We start from the raw sequence: 21680 nt of genomic DNA, 5'->3' as shown, positions 1-21680 counted from the left end.
AATTTCACCAACCAGAACAATAAAGCCATCATATTATTAATTTCGCACAGTAAACAGTGCAAAAATAAAAATAAGAACTATTCCTGCTCTGATGTCTATTTGTTCATTCTACCTCCCAAAAATGAGAATAAGGCACAGCCAACATTTATGCAGCGCTCCCGCCAAGCACTTACATTGGAGTTTCTGAGGAGATCCCAAAAAACGCAATTCAGACAAAATTCTCGATGGAACCACTGCCTCTAATGAGGCAGATGGAGACTCTTTGGAGTCTGACTGGTCTCTGATGTCCTATCATTTTAGGTGTCTTTTTAGTGCACAAGTGTGGAGATCCACAGTCCTTTTCACACCTGAAAAGATGAACACCAGCGAAACAGACACCAAGCGGAGTCCAAATTGTCTCCAAATTGTCTCCAAATGCCTTATTAGGCTATGTGCCCACGTGTGTGCGCTCTGCACAGCAGCGTAACGTCACTGCATGTGCGCTTCAGAGCGCAGCTGAAAAGTTCCGTTCTGAAGCTTCGGTAACTGACGATTTCATGTGCTCTGATAGCAGCCCCTCCTATAGACAAAGCGGGGGCTGCATGCAAAGCGCATGAAAGAAGTGACATGTCACTTCTTAGAACGCAGCGATTTGGCAGCAGCCGAAGCGCTGCGTTCTGTCACGCTCTCTGGGTCCCAACGTCGTTCCTCACACACCACTCAAGTCCCCAGATCACCTGTCCTCAGCCACACGTCCTCCTCGGCACCCTCCAGGCTTCCAGTCTCCCGCTCCCGGCGCTCCCCTGCGACCCTGGACACCTTGCCTGGCTCCCCTGCTTCCTCGGCACCCCTTCCTGCTCTGGCCTCCGGCACTCGGGCATCGCGCATGCGCATTAGGGCGTGCGCGCGGTCATTGATCTCTTAACGGGCCAGCACTCCTGAAACAGGATATTGCCTAAATCAGGACTAGAGTATTTAAGGAGCTTCCTGCCTTGAGGGCGTCGCCTGTTCTACAAGTTCTCTAGCTAGGAGTTCTAACGTTGTGTCTTCCACAGAACCAGTCTTACCAAAGCTACACCTGGTCCTGTCTACAACCTGTCCGAGAGGTCCTGCGGTAACCAGTCTTACCAAAGCTACACCTGGACCTGCTGACAACCTGTCCAAGAGGTTCTGTGAGGACTGTCCTGTCAAGCATACTGGGTCTTGATTGCAACCTGTCCGAGTGGTCCTCCGGAGATTTTCTGCTGTGACACTACCATCTGCTCCAGTCTGAACCCTTCCCCTGACCTCGGCTTTACCCGGCAACTTCTACCGGTTGGACTCTGCTCTTGTACTGCTTTGTGCTCCGGCAACCGTGCATCCAGGCCCTCTGGTGGGATGATCGGACAGTCCCTGTATAGGGTCAGCTCTGAGTTGCTCCACTGGGGGAGTCTGGTGCACGGACCAGAAAATCCCCCACCCGGGCGTAACACGTTCTAATACGCCATGTGGGCATGGATTAGGCACAATCTTCATTGATTGTGCTGGGGACGCAGGACGCATGCAGTTACACTGTGGTGCAGATCGCAGCGTAACTGCATGAAAATACGGTACGTGGGCACATAGCCTTACAGTAATTGGTTTCATCTGAATCACATTTTGAGGGGATTTACACTGAAACCTCTATTTAAGTGCTCAGCATAGTACACAAAAATGTGATCCCAGCCTTATATTGAAAATGAAAAAAAAAAGCTCCGTATCCCAAAATGTTACCAATAGAGATGAGCAGACTTATTAAAGTTCGGGTTTGGTGGGTTCAGACGGAATTTAGATAAAGTTCTGTTCTGGACCCAAACTTGACCTGAATGCCATTGTAAGTCACTGATGGGGCTGTTCAACTCTCCGCCCTCATGCAGTCAGCCATAAACAGAGCACTTCCAGGGGGAGAAATAGTGGAGTTTTTTGGGGGGTTTTTTGCACACACCACATTCGATAACACTGATTTTACCCCCAGCGAGAGCCATTCCGACACTGCAAGAGGCTCGCATTGGACCGAGTGTATCCGAGCACCCCGCTGCTTGATCACGTGTTTTGCACCCAAACTCAAACACTGATTTTTTTTTTTTTGTAAAGTCTGTGTTCAGTACAAACATCTAACTTTACTGTTTGAGTTTACTCATGTCTAGTTACTAATAGAAACCCTAACTTATCCCGCACAAAACCAGCCCCCACTCAGGTCCATCATTTGTCACTGGAAATATCGGGGGTTGTCATGTTACTGGCAGAACAAAGACTTTAGAAAAGCGATGGTTCTCACCTCCCAAATAAAATCAAGTGAAACCTACACTCCAAAATCCAAATGTTCCCTTCTGAACCCCACAGCGTGCTATCCCACAGTAAGTGGCCCCATGTGTGGCATTATTGTAGTGGGGGGAGCTCACTTGACAATTTATGAGGTGCGTGTCTCCAGAATCACAAGCTGTGCACAATGTATGAGGGCGTTACAATATATGGGCACTAAACTGGCATATCAATTTTACAGAAAAAGAGCTTGGGTGCTGGAAAATAGTCACTACAGCTGTAGATTAATCCATCGTGCAACCACTTATGGGGTACTGCCATTTTTGGTAAAAATTGCTTAGCAAATTCTCCTGTCTGTTTTCTCCTGTTATCCTTTGTGTGAATTCAAACTTTTGAGGCTAAAGTAGAATTTTAGCTTAAAACCTTACATTTTTCATTTTCACAGTCCAATCTAATATAATTTTAGGTAGTTGTGGGTTAAAAATGCTCACTACACCAATAGATAAATTCATTATGGGGTTTAGTTTGCCGAATTGGGTCATTTGTGGGGGTTTCTGATGTGTTGATACCTCAGGGGCCCTGCAAATGCAACATGGTACCCTCAGTCTATTTCAGGCACATTTGTGTTCCAAAATTCAAATAGTGCTCCTTCCGTTCCTAGCCTTGTTGTTTTCCCAAACAGAACTGTTTAACTACATGTAGTGTATCAGTGTGCTCAAAAGAAAGTGTGTAACAAACTGTGGGATCCACTTTTTTTGTGTTACCTTTAGCAAAAGTTTAAAAACTGGGGCTAAAGTAACATTTTTGAGAAAAAATGAAAAATTTGAATATGACCATCTCATGTTATCAAATTCTGCGTAGTAGTTGTGGGTTGAAAATGCTCACTATACCTCTGGAAAAAATGCTTGAGAGGTGTAGTTTCCAAAATGTGGTCACTTGTGGGGGGTTTCTGGTGTTTAGGTATCTCGGGGCCCTGCAAATCTGACATGGTACCCGCAATATATTTCAGCCAAATTTGTGTTCCAAAATTCAAAAGGTGCTCCTTCCCTTCCGAGCCCTCCCATTTGTCAAAACAGTTTTCTCTCCATAGGTGGGGTATCAGACTGCTCAGAGGAAACAGAATAACAAATTGTGGGGTCCATTTTATCGTGCTATCCATTTTAAAAGTAAAAATATTGGTGCTAAAGCAACATGTTAGAGTAAAAAGTACATTTTTTTCATTCCACTTTGCATTAATTTCTGTGTAGCACCTGAAGGGTTACATTTTTTTCCTGACAGCAGTTTTGAAGTATTTGAGGGGTGCAATTTTTTTGAAATGGCATCATTTTTGATGAGTTTCCAATATATTGGCCCCTCAAAGTCCATTTGAACCTGAGTAGGTCCATAAAGAAACAGGTTCTGTAAATTTTTTGAAAAAATGAGAAATTGCTGCTAAACCCTTCTACCAACTTAATAAAATAACATGACATTTGAAAAATAAAGCAGACGTAAAGTACACACATGGGAAATGTTATTTATTGTACAGCATGACTACCTGGTTAACGGATACAAAAATCAAAAGTGTGAAAATTGCGAAATCTTCAAAAACGTTTGCTAAAATTTTTGATTTTTCCACAAATAAATGCAAAAATATGGACCTAAATTTACCACTTACATAAAGTACAATGTGCCACAAAAAAACACTTTCAGAATCACTGTGATATGTTGAAGTGTTATTAACACATAAAATTACATTGTTTAGATTTAAAAAATTTGGCCCCATCAATCAGGCCAAAATTGGCTCCATCACTAAGCATTTAATGCCCTAGTTCTCTGCTGCACTTTCTAAAGTTACTGCTAAGGATTACAAGGTAGTGATAAAAAGCTGAGAGTAAGTGTAGAAGATAAGTGTAACTCTCGTGGCCGGTGTAGGGGCAGCGAGCGGGATTAGTGGACCCACTTGAACACAGGGGGGATCCGGGCTTACCCCTTACTAGGAGGAGCTTAACTAAGTGCCCACCACGAGGTGAACACCAGGTACCACTCCTAGGGCAGTGACCAGGACTGTGGCAGCTGACTCCCAGGACAGTTGACTGACTCAGGAATAGGGTAGGGTGACTGAGGCAGACTGAACAGATGGGTATGGACAGGAATGGTGGGCACGACAGGGGCAGACAGGTATTGAATGGCAGGTGCAGGAGCTCAGGACCTGACAACTAGCTAGGTAGCAGACTGGTGACTGACTGACTAACTAGAGGCCTTGGCAGGCACCTCCCCTAATGGTAGGATGCCTTAAATACATAGTGCCTCTCAGCCAGAGGCTGAGAGGCATTTCCTGGAAATAGTGCACCGGCCCTTTAAGAGGAGGGCCGGTGTGTGCGCATGTGTCTTAGATGCACTCCTGGGAACCCTATGCAGCATGTACAGGGCCCAGGAGAGGAAGGAGGTCACAGCACACGTGGATGGCCAGGGGAAACTGTAATGCTTGCTGTCCCTACACTAGCCGCGAGTGTTACAATAAGTAGCCTGTTGTTTAGATCATGCCCCAAAAGTGTTATAACTTTGTCCTGAAAGTTCATGTGTCCCATCATTACTCAGGATGCATCTTAGCCTTTGTGTATAGTCACCACACCAGAGTTCCCCTTTAGTTCAGAATTACTTTATTGATATGTTTGATATTTGTTCTGTATGACAATCTATTATGTCATGCCCATTTATCTATTTTCACTTATTGCTCAGTATGGATGGTTGAGTGACACATAAAAGTATTGCATTTTTAGGGGCGGGGGGTTCAGAACCTGGTTTTGACTTCATCGCTCTGTTTACCTGTTTTCACATCAGTTTCATACACAGCCACTCAGAAATCATGAACAATGCAAAACATATTTTAAGCTTGTATAAAAGGATATTTGTCTTTCTTGGCCATGATTGGTTCTGCATTCCAGAGGCACCTGTGCAAATACATTTCTGCATGGCATTATGATTAATGGTTTATCATCACAACGCTTGTCCACATTTCTGCAGTGGCCCAATAGAAGAGCTCACATGTACTTTGGAAGACCTTTCTTGGTGCCCCTGTATGTCAGATACTGATAGACGTGCAAAAGCTTTGACTATGGAGGCTGGAGTACGGAAGGCCTTTCATGTAATTCAAGTTTAGGGTATGTAGGACCCTTGCTACAATGTCAAATAAATGTTTGTAGACTTCCTTGAATAGTTAAGTAGTGTTAATTTGCAGCCAAAACGAGAAGACAGTTGCTGAAAGGTCTCTGAGGAGTGCATTTGATCGGGCAATACTGGTTTTTCATTCCCATCTTCCTCTTCCCTTAACCACCCTTTATCCTATTCTCATTCATCTCACTTTCTAAAGTTTTGACTGACTGTACATTTCCAGATAAACCAATTGAAAAATAGATCACTTTGCAAAAGACTCAAACATGCCAAAATAATAGCATTCCCTTCCCTGTCTCAATGGGCCTGATCTAAATTACAGCATCAAAAGTTAGATAGGTGAGTTCAGCATTGGGAAGATAAGAACTTACCATTTTATTAGTAACATACAGTCATGGCCAAAAGTGTTGGCACCCTTGAAATTGTTCCAGAAAATTAAGTATTTTTTCCAGAAAATTATTGCAATTACCCAGGTTTTGTTATACACATGTTTATATGCTCTGTGTGTATTGGAACAACACAAAAAAAACCTGGGAAAAAAAGGCAGTTTCACACAAACCTCCAAAAGTTGTCTAGACAAAATTGTTGGCACCTTCAACTTAATATTTGGTAACACACCCATTTTAAATAAATACCTGTAATTAATCGTTTCCTATAACCATCAGGCTTCTTACACCTCTCAACTGGAATTTTGGACCACTCTTCTTTTGCAAACTGCTCCAGGTCTCTCATATTGGAAGGGTGTCATCTCACAACATCAATTTTATGATCCCTCCACAGGAGTGCAATGGGTTTTAGATCCAGACTCATTGCTGGAAACTTCAGAACTCTCCATCACTTTGTTCCTATCTATTTCTGGGTGCCTCTTGAAGTTTGTTAGAAGACCCATGACCTAGGACGCAAACCCAGATTTCTGACACTTGGCATTACATTGCATCCCAAAATCCATTGGTAATCTTCAGATGTCCTGATGCCTTGCACACAGTCAAAGCACCTAGTGCCAAAGGCAGCAGAACATCCCAAAACATTTTTGAACCTCCACCATATTTGACTAGGTACTGTGTTGTTTTCCTTGTAGGCCTCATTCCATTTTCGGTAAACAGTAGAGAGATGTGCTTTACCAAAAAGCTCTATCTTGGTCTTATCTGTCTACAGGACGCTTTCTCAGAAGGATTTTCACTTATCTACATTTTGACAAACTGCAGTCTGGCTTTTTTATGCCCCTGTGTCAGCTGTGGGGTTCTCCTGAGTTTCCTGCCATAGTGTTTTATTTAATTCAAATGACGATGGAAAGTTTGTGGTGACACTGATGCACCCTGATCCTGCAGGACAGCTTGAATTTCTTTGGAACTTAATTGTTACTGCTTATACACCATCCAAATTATCTTGTGTTGTAAACTTTTATCAATTTTTATCTGTCATCCACGCCAGGGAGATTAGTTTGAGTGTAAACTTCTTGAACATTTTGCACACTGTGGACAAATAAACATCACGATCATTGGAGATGGACTTTTAACCTCGAGATTGTTGATATTTTTCAACAATTTTACTTCTCAAGTCCTCAGACAGTTATCTTCTGCCTTTTCTGTTCTTCATGTTTAGTGTAACACACACAATGGAAAGATTGAGTCAACTTCTCCCCTTTTTATTGGTTTCAGGTGTGATTTTCATATTGCCCATACCTGTTACTTGCCACAGGTGAATTTGAATGCATCTCATTCGTGAAACAAAGTTGTTTACCCACAATGTTAGAAAGGTGCCAACAACGTTTCTGGCCCATTTTGGGGTTTTATCTGAAATTATGTCCAATTTGCCTTTTTTTCTCTGTTTTTTTTTTCTGTTGTTCCAATACATACAAAGCAATACATACAGAGAAAATAAACATGTGTTTATACATGACAAAACATGTCATTGCAATAATTATAAATACGTCATTTTCTCAAACAATTTCAAGAGTGGCAACACTTTCTGCTATGACAGTAGTTTAAAATCCAGTTTGGAGCTACTTACATGTTTGGAGTGATATCTCACTTGTACTATAAATATTGTTATTGGCTATGAGTACGCAGTACAAAACTTATACCTTTGTACCCATGATCTCAGCTCTTCAAAACAACAGTGCTAACCATTGAGCCACCATACTGACTTTTGAGTGTACTCTTCCAATACACAAATCCATCAGTATATATCTCTTTCACTGTTTCATTTTCCTACCCATATCCTTAATTTATGTATGCTTAAAAGTCCAGTGGGTGGTCCTATTCCATGATTGACAGCCATCACTGCATGGAAGAGTTAGAGGTCAAGCACGAAGTATGACCTCCCAATGAACAGCTAAGCATAAAAAGACGAAGGATTATAAAGTATTCAGTGCAAGTTAAATACTTTTACATGTTGCATTTGAAGAGAAGCTGTCATCGGGTTTCCTAGGTTTAATAGCTGCCCTTAGGTTATATAACTTAAAGGGAACCTCACAGCTGATATATGCTTCCCAAACTGTGGGCAGAATGTATAAGGCACTGTTATCTCAGCCAGGTATGCTTGACTATGAAACACTGCAACATTTCAGAGAAAAACATACTTTTTTTTTCTGTTTTCAAACGTTTTTATTGGTCTCTGAAAGTGAACAAGTTGTAACAAAAGCTTGTGCATTTTGTGTATATAATGATAATAATAACAAAGCATTAGAAGTAACTATATCAATTAATAAATTGTGTGTGGGGGGGTGGCATATGGAAGATTTGGGGAAAACATACTTTTAATAGACACCAGTGATCAAGGCACATAGTAGACTAGTTGGGCAGGCGATCCCCCGGTGGCTTTTCACCCCTCCCCCTCACTGACAGTGACTGCATACACAATTTTAAAGGACATAAATAGAGGTAGATTCTAACGTGCTAAATTGTTTGGCCAAATCTCAGAGGTAACGGAGCCCGGGGGCCACGTGATGGGGATGAGCGGACCACAATAGCACTACTCAGGGGCACAATTGACTACACAAGGTACCATATTTTTCGGACTATAAGACGCACTTTTTTCCCCCAAAATTTTGGGGGAAAGTGGGGGGTGCATCTTATAGTCCGATGACTGCGGGGAAGGGGGGTGCATTGGTGGTGGAGCGAGTTGTCAGAGCCAGGAGCAGGCTGTAGCAGCACCTACCGTAACCACGTGGGACCGCTCATTAGCCTCATTTGATATGCACTGCATCCCGTCGCTCATCATCTCTCAGCGCTGAAGTCGGCGCTGACAGGTGGGCGGGATGATGGGCGGGAGATGCGCGCATAATTAACAGCCGGCTCGCGTGATCATCCCTGGCTTCTACAGCCTGGAGTGATCATGTGCGGCTATATTCACTGCCCCCCCATGTATCATCAGCGCGGGGGGCAGTGAATAAGTATACTCACCAGCCACCGATCCCTGCAGCATCACAATGTCCTCCTGTCTGCCTGCCCGCTGATGTGTGTGGAGAGCGATGCGCACAGCGATGACATCATCGTTGTGCGCACAGATTCACACAGGTCAGCGGCGCTGCTGCTGGCACAGACAGGAAGGCGAGTGATGCTGCGTGGAGTGAGGATGGAAAGGTCAGTATATAGCGGGAGTCCTCCACTTGTGACCACATATCAAATATTTGAAAAAACTGACCCGCACATCCAGCAAGTGTGTATAGGTGCCAGTTGGAAAAAACATAGTGACAAGAAAATGCATACAGCTGCACACTAAAAAGCCAAAAATGTATAAAGGGAACTTTGGTACTGTATTACTGCTATAGGAATATATGAAAAGAGAGATATTTGGTTTATGTATTGGCCAATGCATGTAAGGCCGGACACCAACAGCAAGGTAATCTCTGTAATCCGTGAACCTATCCTAAATGCCACTACTATCTAGATTAAAAACATCGGTGTCTGGGCAAAATGCCACTATTTGTTCTACAAACCCCCATGTATGGGCAGCTAGGCTCCTGCTATAAAGGTTAGGCACACAGCCTGGTTACAGAGATTACCTTGCCGTTGGTGTCCGAGCTTACATGCATTGGCCAATACATAAACCAAGTAATATCTCTTTTTTTCATATATTCCTATAGCAGTAATGCAGTACCAAAGTTCCCTTTATACATTGTTGGCTTTTTAGTGTGCAGCTGTGTGCATTTTCTTGTGACCGCATATCAGGCCGCAGCTGAAGTGAGCGCAGGACCAGCAGTGCCTTCAGTCAGGTGATGTGCAGTGACAGCTGAAGTCACTGCTCACTTCCCTTGCGGCCTGACCCTCACAGTGCCATAACTAAGTTAGGACTTAGTGGCAGCTATGGTCTGTTGCCATTAACTCCTTATTACCCCAATTGCCACCGCATCAGGGCAGTCGGGATAAGCTGGGAAATGTCCCGGTACTGTCGCATCTAATGGATGCGGCAATTCTGGGCAGCTGCTGACTGATATTTAACAAGTCTGTCTGTATTACATTTACAGTAATAATTCTACAAGTTAATTTTCTTCCGGGAGCGGCACTTTCAGAACGGCAGCCTTGTAAGACTTTACTGAAAGACTACCCCTATATCTGAAAATAAATAACGCCCTGATGAAGTGAGCACTGATGTAAGATGCACCAGATTTCTTAAGAAGCACACGTCTTTTAATCAGTTTGACTTATCTTTCAACTGACATGCGCCAGAAAAGTATGCCAGTCAGGGTCTTGGTATATTTCTGTTGTAATTACGCCACTTTTTTGGTGTAAATTGTGATGAATTTGAGGGCCTTGGTTGGCCATACCCCATTCCGCCTTATTTCCTGCCACTTTTCAATAATTTGATGGAGCTAACTGGCACTGCTGTTAAAGCACCAGAAGTAAACAGATTTCTTTCCTACTTCAAATTGAGCAAAAAATTTGGTACATTTAAAGCAGAATTTGGGCAAAAAAACTGATGAATTGGTGTCTGTTTGCAACTCATTTATGTTGGTATCTGTTACCAGATAACTACTGTAAGATATGTAACTATATTATATACTTTAGGAATTATTGACTAAAGCTTTAGGTTTATTTAAAAAAATGAGAACTAGGATCGTAACAACTTGTTCTAACACCCTGGCAACATGTCTTTCTTGCAGAAATTATTTTATACATAATTCTTGCTATATGGTAAGGGGACCCAAGTAGTCCTGTTGCCAGGTATGAACCAACCTTTACACCTTCTGTAAGGGCTCGTGCGCACGTTGCATAATTTCATGCATTTACGCTGCGTATTGCACTGCAGCATAAATGCATGCGTCCTGCGTCCCCTGCACAATCTATGTAGATTGTGCATGATACCTGCGCACGTTGCTTTTATGAACGCAGCGATTTGGGTGCTAAAATTTTGACACAAATCCATGCGTTCATAAAATGTGCATGTCAATTATTCCGTGCGCTATGGATGCAGCTCCCACTCTCTCTATGGTGGGGGCAGCAGCCAGAGCGCATGAAATCGGCTTTTTTTAACAAAAATACTGCATCCATTATGCAGTGTTTCTGCAGCGATTTGAAGCGCACATGTGCTGTCAAATCACTGCAGAATATTCAGCAGTTACGTGCGCATGAGCCCTTAGCCTGCTAGCCTCGCCTCTTTGTTTTTGATGAAGAAGGCATTCAATCACTCAAAGGCCGAGGGGCTAGGTTAGCAGACTGAGGGTACGCTCACACGAGCGTGAAAATCGGACGAGTGCAATGCGAGAAATTCTCGCACTGCACTCTGACCAATGTTAGGTAATGAGGTTGAGCTGTTGGTCAGCTTTTCTCGCATCCAGAATCTGGATGCGAGAAAAGCTGACCAACAGCTCAACCTCAAAAGCGTCAGCATGCTGCGTTTTGCTGCTACCGCCGTATCTCTCGCACCCATTCAAGTGAATGGATGCGAGAGATACATCGGACTGCACTCGGATGTTATCCCAGTGCAGTGCGATATACGCAGAGGCTGACAGTGGAGGAGATGGGAGGATTAACCCCTCCCTCTCCTCCGCAGCGACCGTACTCAGCTTCACAGCTGTGTCCCGATCGCAAGATCGGGTTACAGTCGCATGACACTCGGCTCATGCTCGCAGCAGAGCCTGAGCCAGGGGGCATTAGCATATCGCATCCGATGCTCTCGCATCGGATGCCATACGCTCGTGTGAGTCCAGCCTTACAGATGTTGTGGAGGTTGGTCCATACCTGCTCATCGTACCTCTCAGCTCTCATTACCATATAGCGAGAGCAATGCATACCTACACATTGTACCTCTGGGTGCTTAATACTATATAGCAAGAGCAATGGAGGCCTGCTCATCGTTCGGCTGTCATTACTATATTACTATATAGCAAGAAAAATTGAGACCTGCCCATTGTACCTCTCAGCTCTCATTACTATATAGTGAGAGCAATGGAGAAGTGCCAATCGTACTTCTCGGCTTTCATTACCATATAGCAAGAGCAAAGGTGACCTGCCCATCATAACCCTGGGTGCTTATTACTATATACTGAGAGCAATGGAGACCTGCCATCGTACCTCTCGGCTGTCATTATTATATAGTGAAAGCAATAGAGATCTACCCTTGGTACTTCTTGGCTCTCATTACTGTAAAGCGAGTGCAATGGAGACCTGCCATCGTACCTCTCGACTGTCATTATTATATTGTGAAAGCAATGGAGATCTACCCTTGGTACCTCTTGGCTCTCATTACTGTAAAGCGAGTGCAATGGAGACCTGCCCATCGTACTTCTCGGCTTTTTTTACATAAATAGCAAAAGGAATGGGGACCAATCCATCGTACCTATCAGCTTTTATTACCATATAGCGAGAGCAATGTATAATGATATATTCTGCAGGGATGCAGGAAACAGACCATTAATTTCTGGATTAAGTGACACATAATATGGTGGCAGCAGTTAAGAACCTGGACCCATGTTGACAAGTTCCCTTTAAATGCCATAAAATGTTCACGCACAAAATAGATGCTTTTGGCAGTCAGTTTCTGCTTCCAGAAGAACCAATACTAAAGTACACCAATTGGAAAGCCAGAGGGATAGGGGACTCCATCCAAATAAGAACAGCTGTCACTGCCTCCTGTCCTTAAAGTATAGCATGCTATAATACAATACTCTGTTCTGTGTTGTCAAAATATTCAATTGCGTGAAGTGAAGCAAGTCTATGCATATGCACACCACTATTTACCAAGAATGACAGTGTTAAAACGTCAGCCTGCCAAAAAAAAAAAAAGTAATTCATTGACATACGTGGCTTATTTTTTCATTGGAATTCTGGATTGCTCATATAAAGGGCAAATCCATCTCCAGCGTACGGTTGTAGCTGCCGTATATGTCAGGAGGTTATTGGTAGAGGGCTTCATAAAGTGCCAAAACTAAGGCAAGACAAAAATGGTTTTTCCAATCAAAACCTCCCAAAGTCCAGGTTATGATGCCATAGACATGACATAGCAAACAAGTGCAAGTTGAATTAATCTTTAAATATTTCATATGGCTCCTGCAAAACATCAAATCTATGTAATTAATTGAATCATTAAATTAAATGTTATACATGAATTCTTTTTGATTGCAGGAACCTTTAATAAATGAGTTCAGGAGACTGAGAACAATGATCACTGAAGCTTGTGCAGCACAGAACAGGATCTTACAACCTGAACCGAAAAGAACCAGTGGACCAGGTAAGAAGTAAGGCCAGGGACGAGATAAAGGGTAGGCAGTGTAGGTGGCTGCTCAGGGCACTATCTGAGAGGGCATCACCTGCCAGCTATAATACTGAATATAAGAGACTGAGGGAGTGACGGTGCATTCTGAAACCCTTCCTGGGCTTCCCCTCCAGGGCTTGTCCTGCCCCTGAGTTAGGCTGTAGCAACAGAATTTCTCTAAACGAGTGAAGTCTAAGCACGTACACTATACACATGCCAGTGTTTACAATAAAGAAAGGAGGATAATAAATTCCTTTATACAATGCCTGTGGCTATCTGCAGTGTTGGGGGCGTTTGTCTTTGACAGCTCTTGACAAACAGCTTTGACATAACACTTTGGCAGACTTATTGTAGCGAAATCTGTGATTAATTCTCTTCATTTGTACAGACTGTAAACACATCATTTTGCAACCCATAACATCCATTGTATTTGTAGCAAAGCGTCTGCAGTAATAACATGTTAAAGGGACGTTGACATACGGTAATGTACTAGGGCATTGTCATATTTAGTACTAAGTCCATTCTGTACTTTCTTCCAAGTTGAAGTAACTTGAAGACTTGATCATCCCAACATTGAAGTTCTATCATGCCGACGATTCTCTACACCAGTGTATCCCATACTCCAGTCCTCACAGCCCCAACTGGTCATGTTTTCGGCATGTCTTTAGTGCTGCACAAGTGAGATAACGTGGGGCAATTTCTCATGCTTTGATAATAATGCCATCATCTATGTAATACTAAGGAAATTCTGAAAACGTGATATGTTGGGCCATGAGGACTGAAGCTTGGGAAACACTGATCCATGCTTTTGGGTTTAAAATGGTCATATAAGGCCATCTTCACACATAGCGTTTTTGCTCAGGTTTTGCTTTTTTTGCCGCAGTTTTGCATTTCCTCATTGATTGTATGGTAAAAACCATGCTAAACCGTGGTACGGCTATGTTCACTCTGGGCATTTTTTCTTTGTTTTTGCAGCGTTTTTAGCATGGTTTTTGTCTTCGTTTTATGCAAATCCATGCTAATAAAATGCTGCTTCTCAGTCCCTGCAAAGTCTATGAGATTCCTGGAATCCCATGCACACACACAAAACATCTGCGTTTTTTTCTGACTGTTTTGTGAACCACCTTGGTTTTTGCTGCGTTTTTGAAAGAATGAGCATGTCAATTGTTTAGGCAGTTTTAGGGCTCATGCGCACGTTCCATTTTTATTTTGCGTTTCTGCAGTGTTTTAAGCTGCAGCGTCACATTGTCAAAATGCATGCGTTCTGCTTCCCCAGCAAAGTCTATGAGAATCATGCAAAATCCGTGCGCACGATGCTTTTTTAAACGCAGCATTTTGAGTGTCAAAAATTTAACAAAATCTCTGCGTTTAGAAAAGCAACATGTCACTTCTTTTGTCCGTTTTGGCAGCGTTCTACACCCATTGAAATCAATGAGTTGTAGAAAACACTACCAAAATTCTAAGCAGTGCGTTTGCACTGCATTTTTGTTGCGATCCGCATGTTTTTTTGACATAACAAAAGCAGTTCTTTCGGTTTCTCTTTCTCTCTCTCTGTCCATGTCGGTCTCTCCCTCCCACCCCCTCTCTCATACTCACCAATCCACGATCACCGGCGCGGCGCTGCACGGCGTTCACACTGTGGCGGCTTCTCCTCTTTTGAAAATGCCGGCCGCTCATTAATCCATCTCGTATTTCCTGCTTCACCCGCCCACCGGCACCTATGATTGGTTTCAGTCAGACACGCCCCCACGCTGAGTGACAGCTGTCTCACTGCAACCAATCACAGATGCCGGTGGGCGTGTCAATATTGAGCAGTAAAAAAAAAATAATTAAAAAAAAACGGTCCCCCTCAATTTTGGTACCAGCCAAGGTAAAGCCACATGGCTGAAGGCTGGTATTCTCAGGATGGGGAGCTCCACGTTATGGGGAGCCCCCCAGCCTAACAATATCAGCCAGCAGCCGCCCGGAATTGCCGCATCCATTAGATGCGACAGTCCCGGGACTGTACCCGGCTCATCCCGAATTGCCCTGGTGCCGTGACAAACAGGGTAATAAGGAGTTAATGGCAGCAGCCCATAGTTGCCACTAAGTCCTAGGTTAATCATGGCAGGTGTCTCCCCGAGATATCTTCCATGATTAACCTGTAAGTTAAAGAAAATAAATACACACATCCAAAAAATCCTTTATTTGTAATGAAAGACAAAAAAACACCCTCTTTCACCACTTTATTAATCCCCAAATACCCATCCAGGTCCGACATAATCCACGCAAGGTCCCATGACGCTGTCAGGTCTGCTACATCGGAAGCTGACAGGAGCGGCAGTAGAACACGACCACTCCTGTGAAGTGAGCTCCATGCAGCAACTTAAGTGAGTTGCGCGATCAGCTGTGCTGTCACTGAGGTTACTCACGGCCACCGCTCTCAGGTGGAGGACTGCAGCTGTGGCCGTGAGTAACCTGAGTGAAAGCACAGCTGATTGTGCTGCTCACTGCAGTCACTCAGGGGATTTGCGATCACAGGTGAGTCCTTCACGTGTGACCGCAAATCAGGCTGCGACACAGAGAGAGAGAGCCGCGCGATGTCAGTGAAATCGGGTGAAGCTCTGACGTCACTGCTGCGGATTCCTGTGTCCTGGCACTGACCTCGGAGGTTCATCTGAGTTCATGACCGCACACAGAGACAGAGCCGCGGGATGACAATGAAGTCGGGTGCAGTTCATCATAGTTCATTCTCATTGTTCGGCTCTGTATGGGTCTGCTGTCAGCGGCTGTCAGCAGGCATGTAGCAGAGCTGTGGGACCGCACTGACAAAAATGCATCCAAAACGCATGTAAAATGCATGCAAAATGCATCCAAAATACATGCGTTTTGGATGCATTCTTTTTGTCAACACGCAGCGTCAAGTCTGCCAGAGGGTGCATTTATTTCTGCACTGGCCAGGACGCAATATGCGCATGAACCCTTACAGCGGTTTTGCCGAGATTTTACCACAGCTTTTTACCCATGCAAATCAATGAGGAAGTGCAAAACTGCGACAAAAAAACGCAGAAAAACTACAGTTTATTTCCTGGCAAGACTTGAGGTTTTGCTGCAGAAAAAACATGAGCAAAAAACCCTTGTGTGAAAACAGCCTAAAAACGCTGAGAGAAGTGACATGCTCATTTTTTCAAAAACGCAGCAAAAACCAAAGTAGTTGACAAAAAGTCAGGAAAACACTGCAGGAGTTTTGTGTGTGTGTGTGTGTGTGTGTGTGTGTGTGTGCATGAGATTTCAGGAATCTCATAGACTTTGCTGGGATTGTGAAGGCAGAGTTTTATTAGCATGGATTTGCGTAAAACCAAGGCAAAAACCATGCTAAAAAACGCCCTGTGTGAACATAGCCTAACTGTACAAAGAATATGTGCCCCATGTTATGTATCTATGTTCAATTGTAAATTATTGTGGAATATGTTGGCACTATATAAATAAAATTATTATTATTATAGCACATTCCAAGGCGGAATCATTAGGCAATTTTATTTTTTGATGATTCATTTTATTATTATTTATTATTGCTGTCGGTCAATCCAAAAGGTTAATAAACCTGAAACTTGAATATTTAAGAAAGTAAAAGTGAGGTTTTGTCTTTCTTACTTACTTTCTTCTTCGGTGTATGCGATGGAGCATTGTTCTCCATAAAAATCGTGGTTTTCTTGAAAGATGCAGACTTTTCCTTGTACCACTGCCCCATCTCCAACCCGAAAATGCCCAATTAGCTTATGTTTAATAATACCAGTCCATAGCAGTACCTCACCTTCACCTTGCTGGCATCTAAATTGAAGTGAAGGTCTGTGCCTCCATCAAGCGTCATATTCATCTCATCAAATCATAAAACCTTTGAAAAAACTGTCTTCATATGTTTGCCAGGTTTGATGTTTCATCTTCTGTGTCTAGTTTAGTGGTGGTTGGGTTATAGCATTCCCTCCCTTGGCCATGTCTCTGAGCATTGACGTCTGGGCACTACAGGGAGGTTGTAGTTCTGGAATATGACAGCACTGGAGAATAATGGGTTCCTGGTTGCTTTATTGCTTGGGCGTGTGGCTCACGTGTCAAAACAATGTCAAGTGATCCTCGGGAACATGAGTCCTGACATCCCTGGAACTGCAGCGGCATTGGCAGTCATTATTGGCTTTATTATTTTTATGGGGGCAAACCTAAAGTATGAGACGGGGTTATCCAAGTAGTGGACATTCCCTTTAAATTTATTTTTGGCCATTTTACATCTATTTTTTGGGCCATTTTACATGACCAAAACAAGCTACTTAATAATTCTGCACACCGTGATCAAAGGTGTTGATATCCTTAGGCCTCACCCTCCTCATTACACAAACACACATCACCTGACAGGCTTCATCCAATAAGCATTCAATTTTCTACAGCTTGGAGCTGGAAAATCTGCATAAAAATGATTTGGCCAAAATACTCATTTGCCTAATAATTCTGCACACAGTGTGTATCTTGTTTAATCTGTAGTGAACCAGAAGGCATAAACTTGTATTTTCCCATTTCTGGGACCACGATTCACACAATCCTCAGCCCCCAGTAACTCTCAAAGGCTAATTATATCATGCTAAGACAAGTAGTACAAGACATCTAGGCTTTGTACAACGCTCGGTAACTTGTGCTCTTAGCTCTCTTTTGACGTAAACCATATTTACCACCATTTGAACCATACATCAGATCTTGTATGTTAAAAAATAAACAAATAATTAAATAATTACTAGAATGGCCCAGTAGGTTTATTTGGGTACATATTCCAATAGCCTGTACATTTTTGGTTTCTCTCAGTACAGTACCGTGTATATATATATATATATATACAGTGCCTACAAGTAGTATTCAACCCCCTGCAGATTTAGCAGGTTTACACATTCGGAATTAACTTGGCATTGTGACATTTGGACTGTAGATCAGCCTGGAAGTGTGAAATGCACTGCAGCAAAAAAGAATGTTATTTCTTTTTTTTTTTTTTTTTTTTTTTTAAATTGTGAAAAGTTTATTCAGAGGGTCATTTATTATTCAACCCCTCAAACCACCAGAATTCTGTTTGGTTCCCCTAAAGTATTAAGAAGTATTTCAGGCACAAAGAACAATAAGCTTCACATGTTTGGATTAATTATCTCTTTTTCCAGCCTTTTCTGACTAATTAAGACCCTCCCCAAACTTGTGAACAGCACTCATACTTGGTCAACATGGGAAAGACAAAGGAACATTCCAAGGCCATCAGAGACAAGATCGTGGAGGGTCACAAGGCTGGCAAGGGGTACAAAACCCTTTCCAAGGAGTTGGGCCTACCTGTCTCCACTGTTGGGAGCATCATCCGGAAGTGGAAGGCTTTTGGAACTACTGTTAGCCTTCCACGGCCTGGACAGCCTTTGAAAGTTTCCACCCGTGCCGAGGCCAGGCTTGTCCGAAGAGTCAAGGCTAACCCAAGGACAACAAGGAAGGAGCTCCGGGAAGATCTCATGGCAGTGGGGACATTGGTTTCAGTCAATGCCATAAGTAACGTACTCCACCGCAATGGTCTCCGTTCCAGACGAGCCCGTAAGGTACCTTTACTTTCAAAGCGTCATGTCAAGGCTCGTCTACAGTTTGCTCATGATCACTTGGAGGACTCTGAGACAGACTGGTTCAAGGTTCTCTGGTCTGATGAGACCAAGATCGAGATCTTTGGTGCCAACCACACACGTGACGTTTGGAGACTGGATGGCACTGCATATGGATGGTGGTGGCAGCATCATGCTGTGGGGCTGTTTCTCAGCCAAGGGGCCTGGCCATCTGGTCCGCATCCATGGGAAGATGGATAGCACGGCCTACCTGGAGATTTTGGCCAAGAACCTCCACTCCTACATCAAGGATCTTAAGATGGGTCGTCATTTCATCTTCCAACAAGACAACGACTCAAAGCACACAGCCAAGAAAACCAAGGCCTGGTTCAAGAGGGAAAAAATCAAGGTGTTGCAGTGGCCTAGTCAGTCTCCTGACCTTAACCCAATTGAAAACTTGTGGAAGGAGCTCAAGATTAAAGTCCACATGAGACACCTAAAGAACCTAGATAACTTGGAGAAGATCTGCATGGAGGAGTGGGCCAAGATAACTCCAGAGACCTGTGCCGGCCTGATCAGGTCTTATAAAAGACGATTATTAGCTGTAATTGCAAACAAGGGTTATTCCACAAAATATTAAACCTAGGGGTTGAATAATAATTGACCCACACTTTTATGTTGAAAATTTATTAAAATTTAACTGAGCAACATAACTTGTTGGTTTGTAAGATTTATGCATCTGTTAATAAATCCTGCTCTTGTTTGAAGTTTGCAGGCTCTAACTTATTTGCATCTTATCAAACCTGCTAAATCTGCAGGGGGTTGAATACTACTTGTAGGCACTGTATATATATATATATATATATATATATATATATATATATATAGTTACAAAATACTCAAAAGAGGGACATGCTGTACTTTTCAGTATTGGCAAAAAAAAGTTTCTTTTTTTTACCAAATAATGCCATGTACTGTGTGGCATTTGGTTGGATGCATTTTTAAAGGGGTTGTCCACTACTAGGACAACACCTTCTCATTCCCCATATTCGACCCCATAAAAATGAAAAAACCTTTTCTCACCTCTGGTGCCAGTGTGGTTCCAGCGATGTCAGAACTTGTGCTCCCGGGGCACACATAACATTGTTATGACATGCAAGCCACGCTAACAATCACCGCTGGCTTCCTTTGCCCGCCTTCCTACAGTTGAGTAATTAACAGGAAGTGAGTGCTGCGGTTGACACTCACTTCCTGATAATTACTTAAGTGTCCAAAGGCGGGGAGAAGGAAGCTTATATGTCGTAGGGCTCGCCTGTCCTAACAATGTCACTTGGGCCCTAGGAAGGTGAATTGCGACATCACTGGAAATCCGCCGGCACCGGAGGGGAGTATAGGCTTTGTAATTTTTATGGAGGTGAACATGGTGAATAAGAAGGGCTTGCCCTAGTAGTGGATAACCCATTTAAATGTCTAACTAAACCAACAAAACTTATACTTTCTTCTACTGTATTGGCCAAAAAGTGTGGTCAGAGCTTTCATCACATATTCAGGGCTCAGTCAGACTTCAAATTATTTTCATACACCAAAAATCGGTCCATGTTTCACCAGTGTTTTTGATCATGGTATTCAGAGTTTGGTCAGTGTCAGTTTTTACCATCAGAGTTGGGTCACAGTTTAATCAGTCTTTGTCAGATGATAAAAAAAACTGCTGGAGGTTTCCCATGCTTTTCCTTTGAAGAAGAAAAAATGAACCGCACAGATGGCATCCGATTGCTGTTTGATTTTTTTCACTAATCCATAGACTTGCTATGGCGAGTTGGATTTAACACTCAGGTTAGTATTGCTCAAGTCTCCATTCTTTTTCTGTGATATATCACGTAGAATATCATAGGTATACATGCTATCTGTGGTATCCTAGGATAGCACTTATATGTGAGAAACTGACATCTGAGTGAGCCCATACAGTACTTACAGGCTGACATAAAACACCCAATCAGTAATGTCTGGCTGTCTATGTAGCATCACTCTCAGATCTCCTGACCTGAGAATGACAGCTGCTTAGAAAAATGATCCTCATGCGAGTAATTTGGCATAATTTTTGACTACACCTAATCACTGACACTGGCACAGAGGGGTGGGCAGGATTATGGGCCGGGGAAGAGGTGAATATTCATTTTGCATTAACAGCTGGTTCCTGACTGTAAATTTTCTAAGGCTTACAGTAACACAACGGGGCAACTTACAGCAATAAAAGTTACATATCTTGAAAGGGTTGCCCAGTTCCTATTTCAGGATACTAGGTATTAGTATGGTGCATAAAAATGACCTGATGGATTCACTTTAAAGAGTATAGCAGGAACCTTTATCAAAGAAAGCAAATAAAATGACATGCCCTGAAAATAAGGTCTAGGGCATCTTTCATAGCCAAAAATAATGTAAGACCCTGTGTTATTTTTGGAGGAAACACGGTAGTAGAGCTTTGTGTGTATAATACACAGATTGCAGAGAGACAACTATTCCATTAACCCCTGTGCCACTCGGCAATTTTTAGTCTTTTCCTCCCCTTCTTTCAGGAACCATAACATTTTTATTTTTCGGCCAATGTAGCTATATGAAAACTTGTTTTTTTGCAGGTTGAGTTTTACTGTTGAACAACACCATTCATTCTACCTGCCATTAATTACCTGCACGCAACCTCCTTCATAAGATCTCCTTCTCTCCTGCCCTCTTATCTCCTCTCCAACCACATTCTCATACAAGATTTCTCCTGCCCCTCACCCATAGGCTGCACTCACACTAGCGTATGGCATCCGATGCGAGAGCATCGGATGCAATATGCTAATGACCCCCGGCTCAGGCTCTGCTGCGAGCGTGAGCCGGGTGTCATGCATTGTGAAGCTGAGGACGGGCGCTACAGAGGAGAGGGAGGGGTTAATCCCCCCATCTCCTCCATTGTCAGCCTGTGCGTATATCGGACTGCACTGGGATAAC

General features: G+C 43.1%; 1 protein-coding gene across 3 annotated transcripts in view; it reads left to right on the top strand.

Annotated features, from left to right (window-relative positions):
• The window catches only part of FAM120B (family with sequence similarity 120 member B), a 280814-nt gene that overhangs the window by 159710 nt on the left and 99424 nt on the right, over positions 1–21680 (top strand). For all 3 annotated transcript variants that reach the window (XM_075339687.1, XM_075339685.1, XM_075339686.1), the window contains one exon: positions 12975–13080. In XM_075339687.1, coding sequence (XP_075195802.1) covers positions 12975–13080 — 106 coding nt within the window. The remainder of the gene's footprint in view (positions 1–12974; positions 13081–21680) is intronic.

This window comes from Anomaloglossus baeobatrachus, chromosome 3 (genome assembly GCF_048569485.1).
Source record: "Anomaloglossus baeobatrachus isolate aAnoBae1 chromosome 3, aAnoBae1.hap1, whole genome shotgun sequence".
In the NCBI taxonomy this organism is placed as follows: domain Eukaryota; kingdom Metazoa; phylum Chordata; class Amphibia; order Anura; family Aromobatidae; genus Anomaloglossus; species Anomaloglossus baeobatrachus.
The sequence above is the reverse complement of the archived record's forward strand: the minus strand, read 5'-3'. Positions and strand labels throughout refer to the sequence as shown.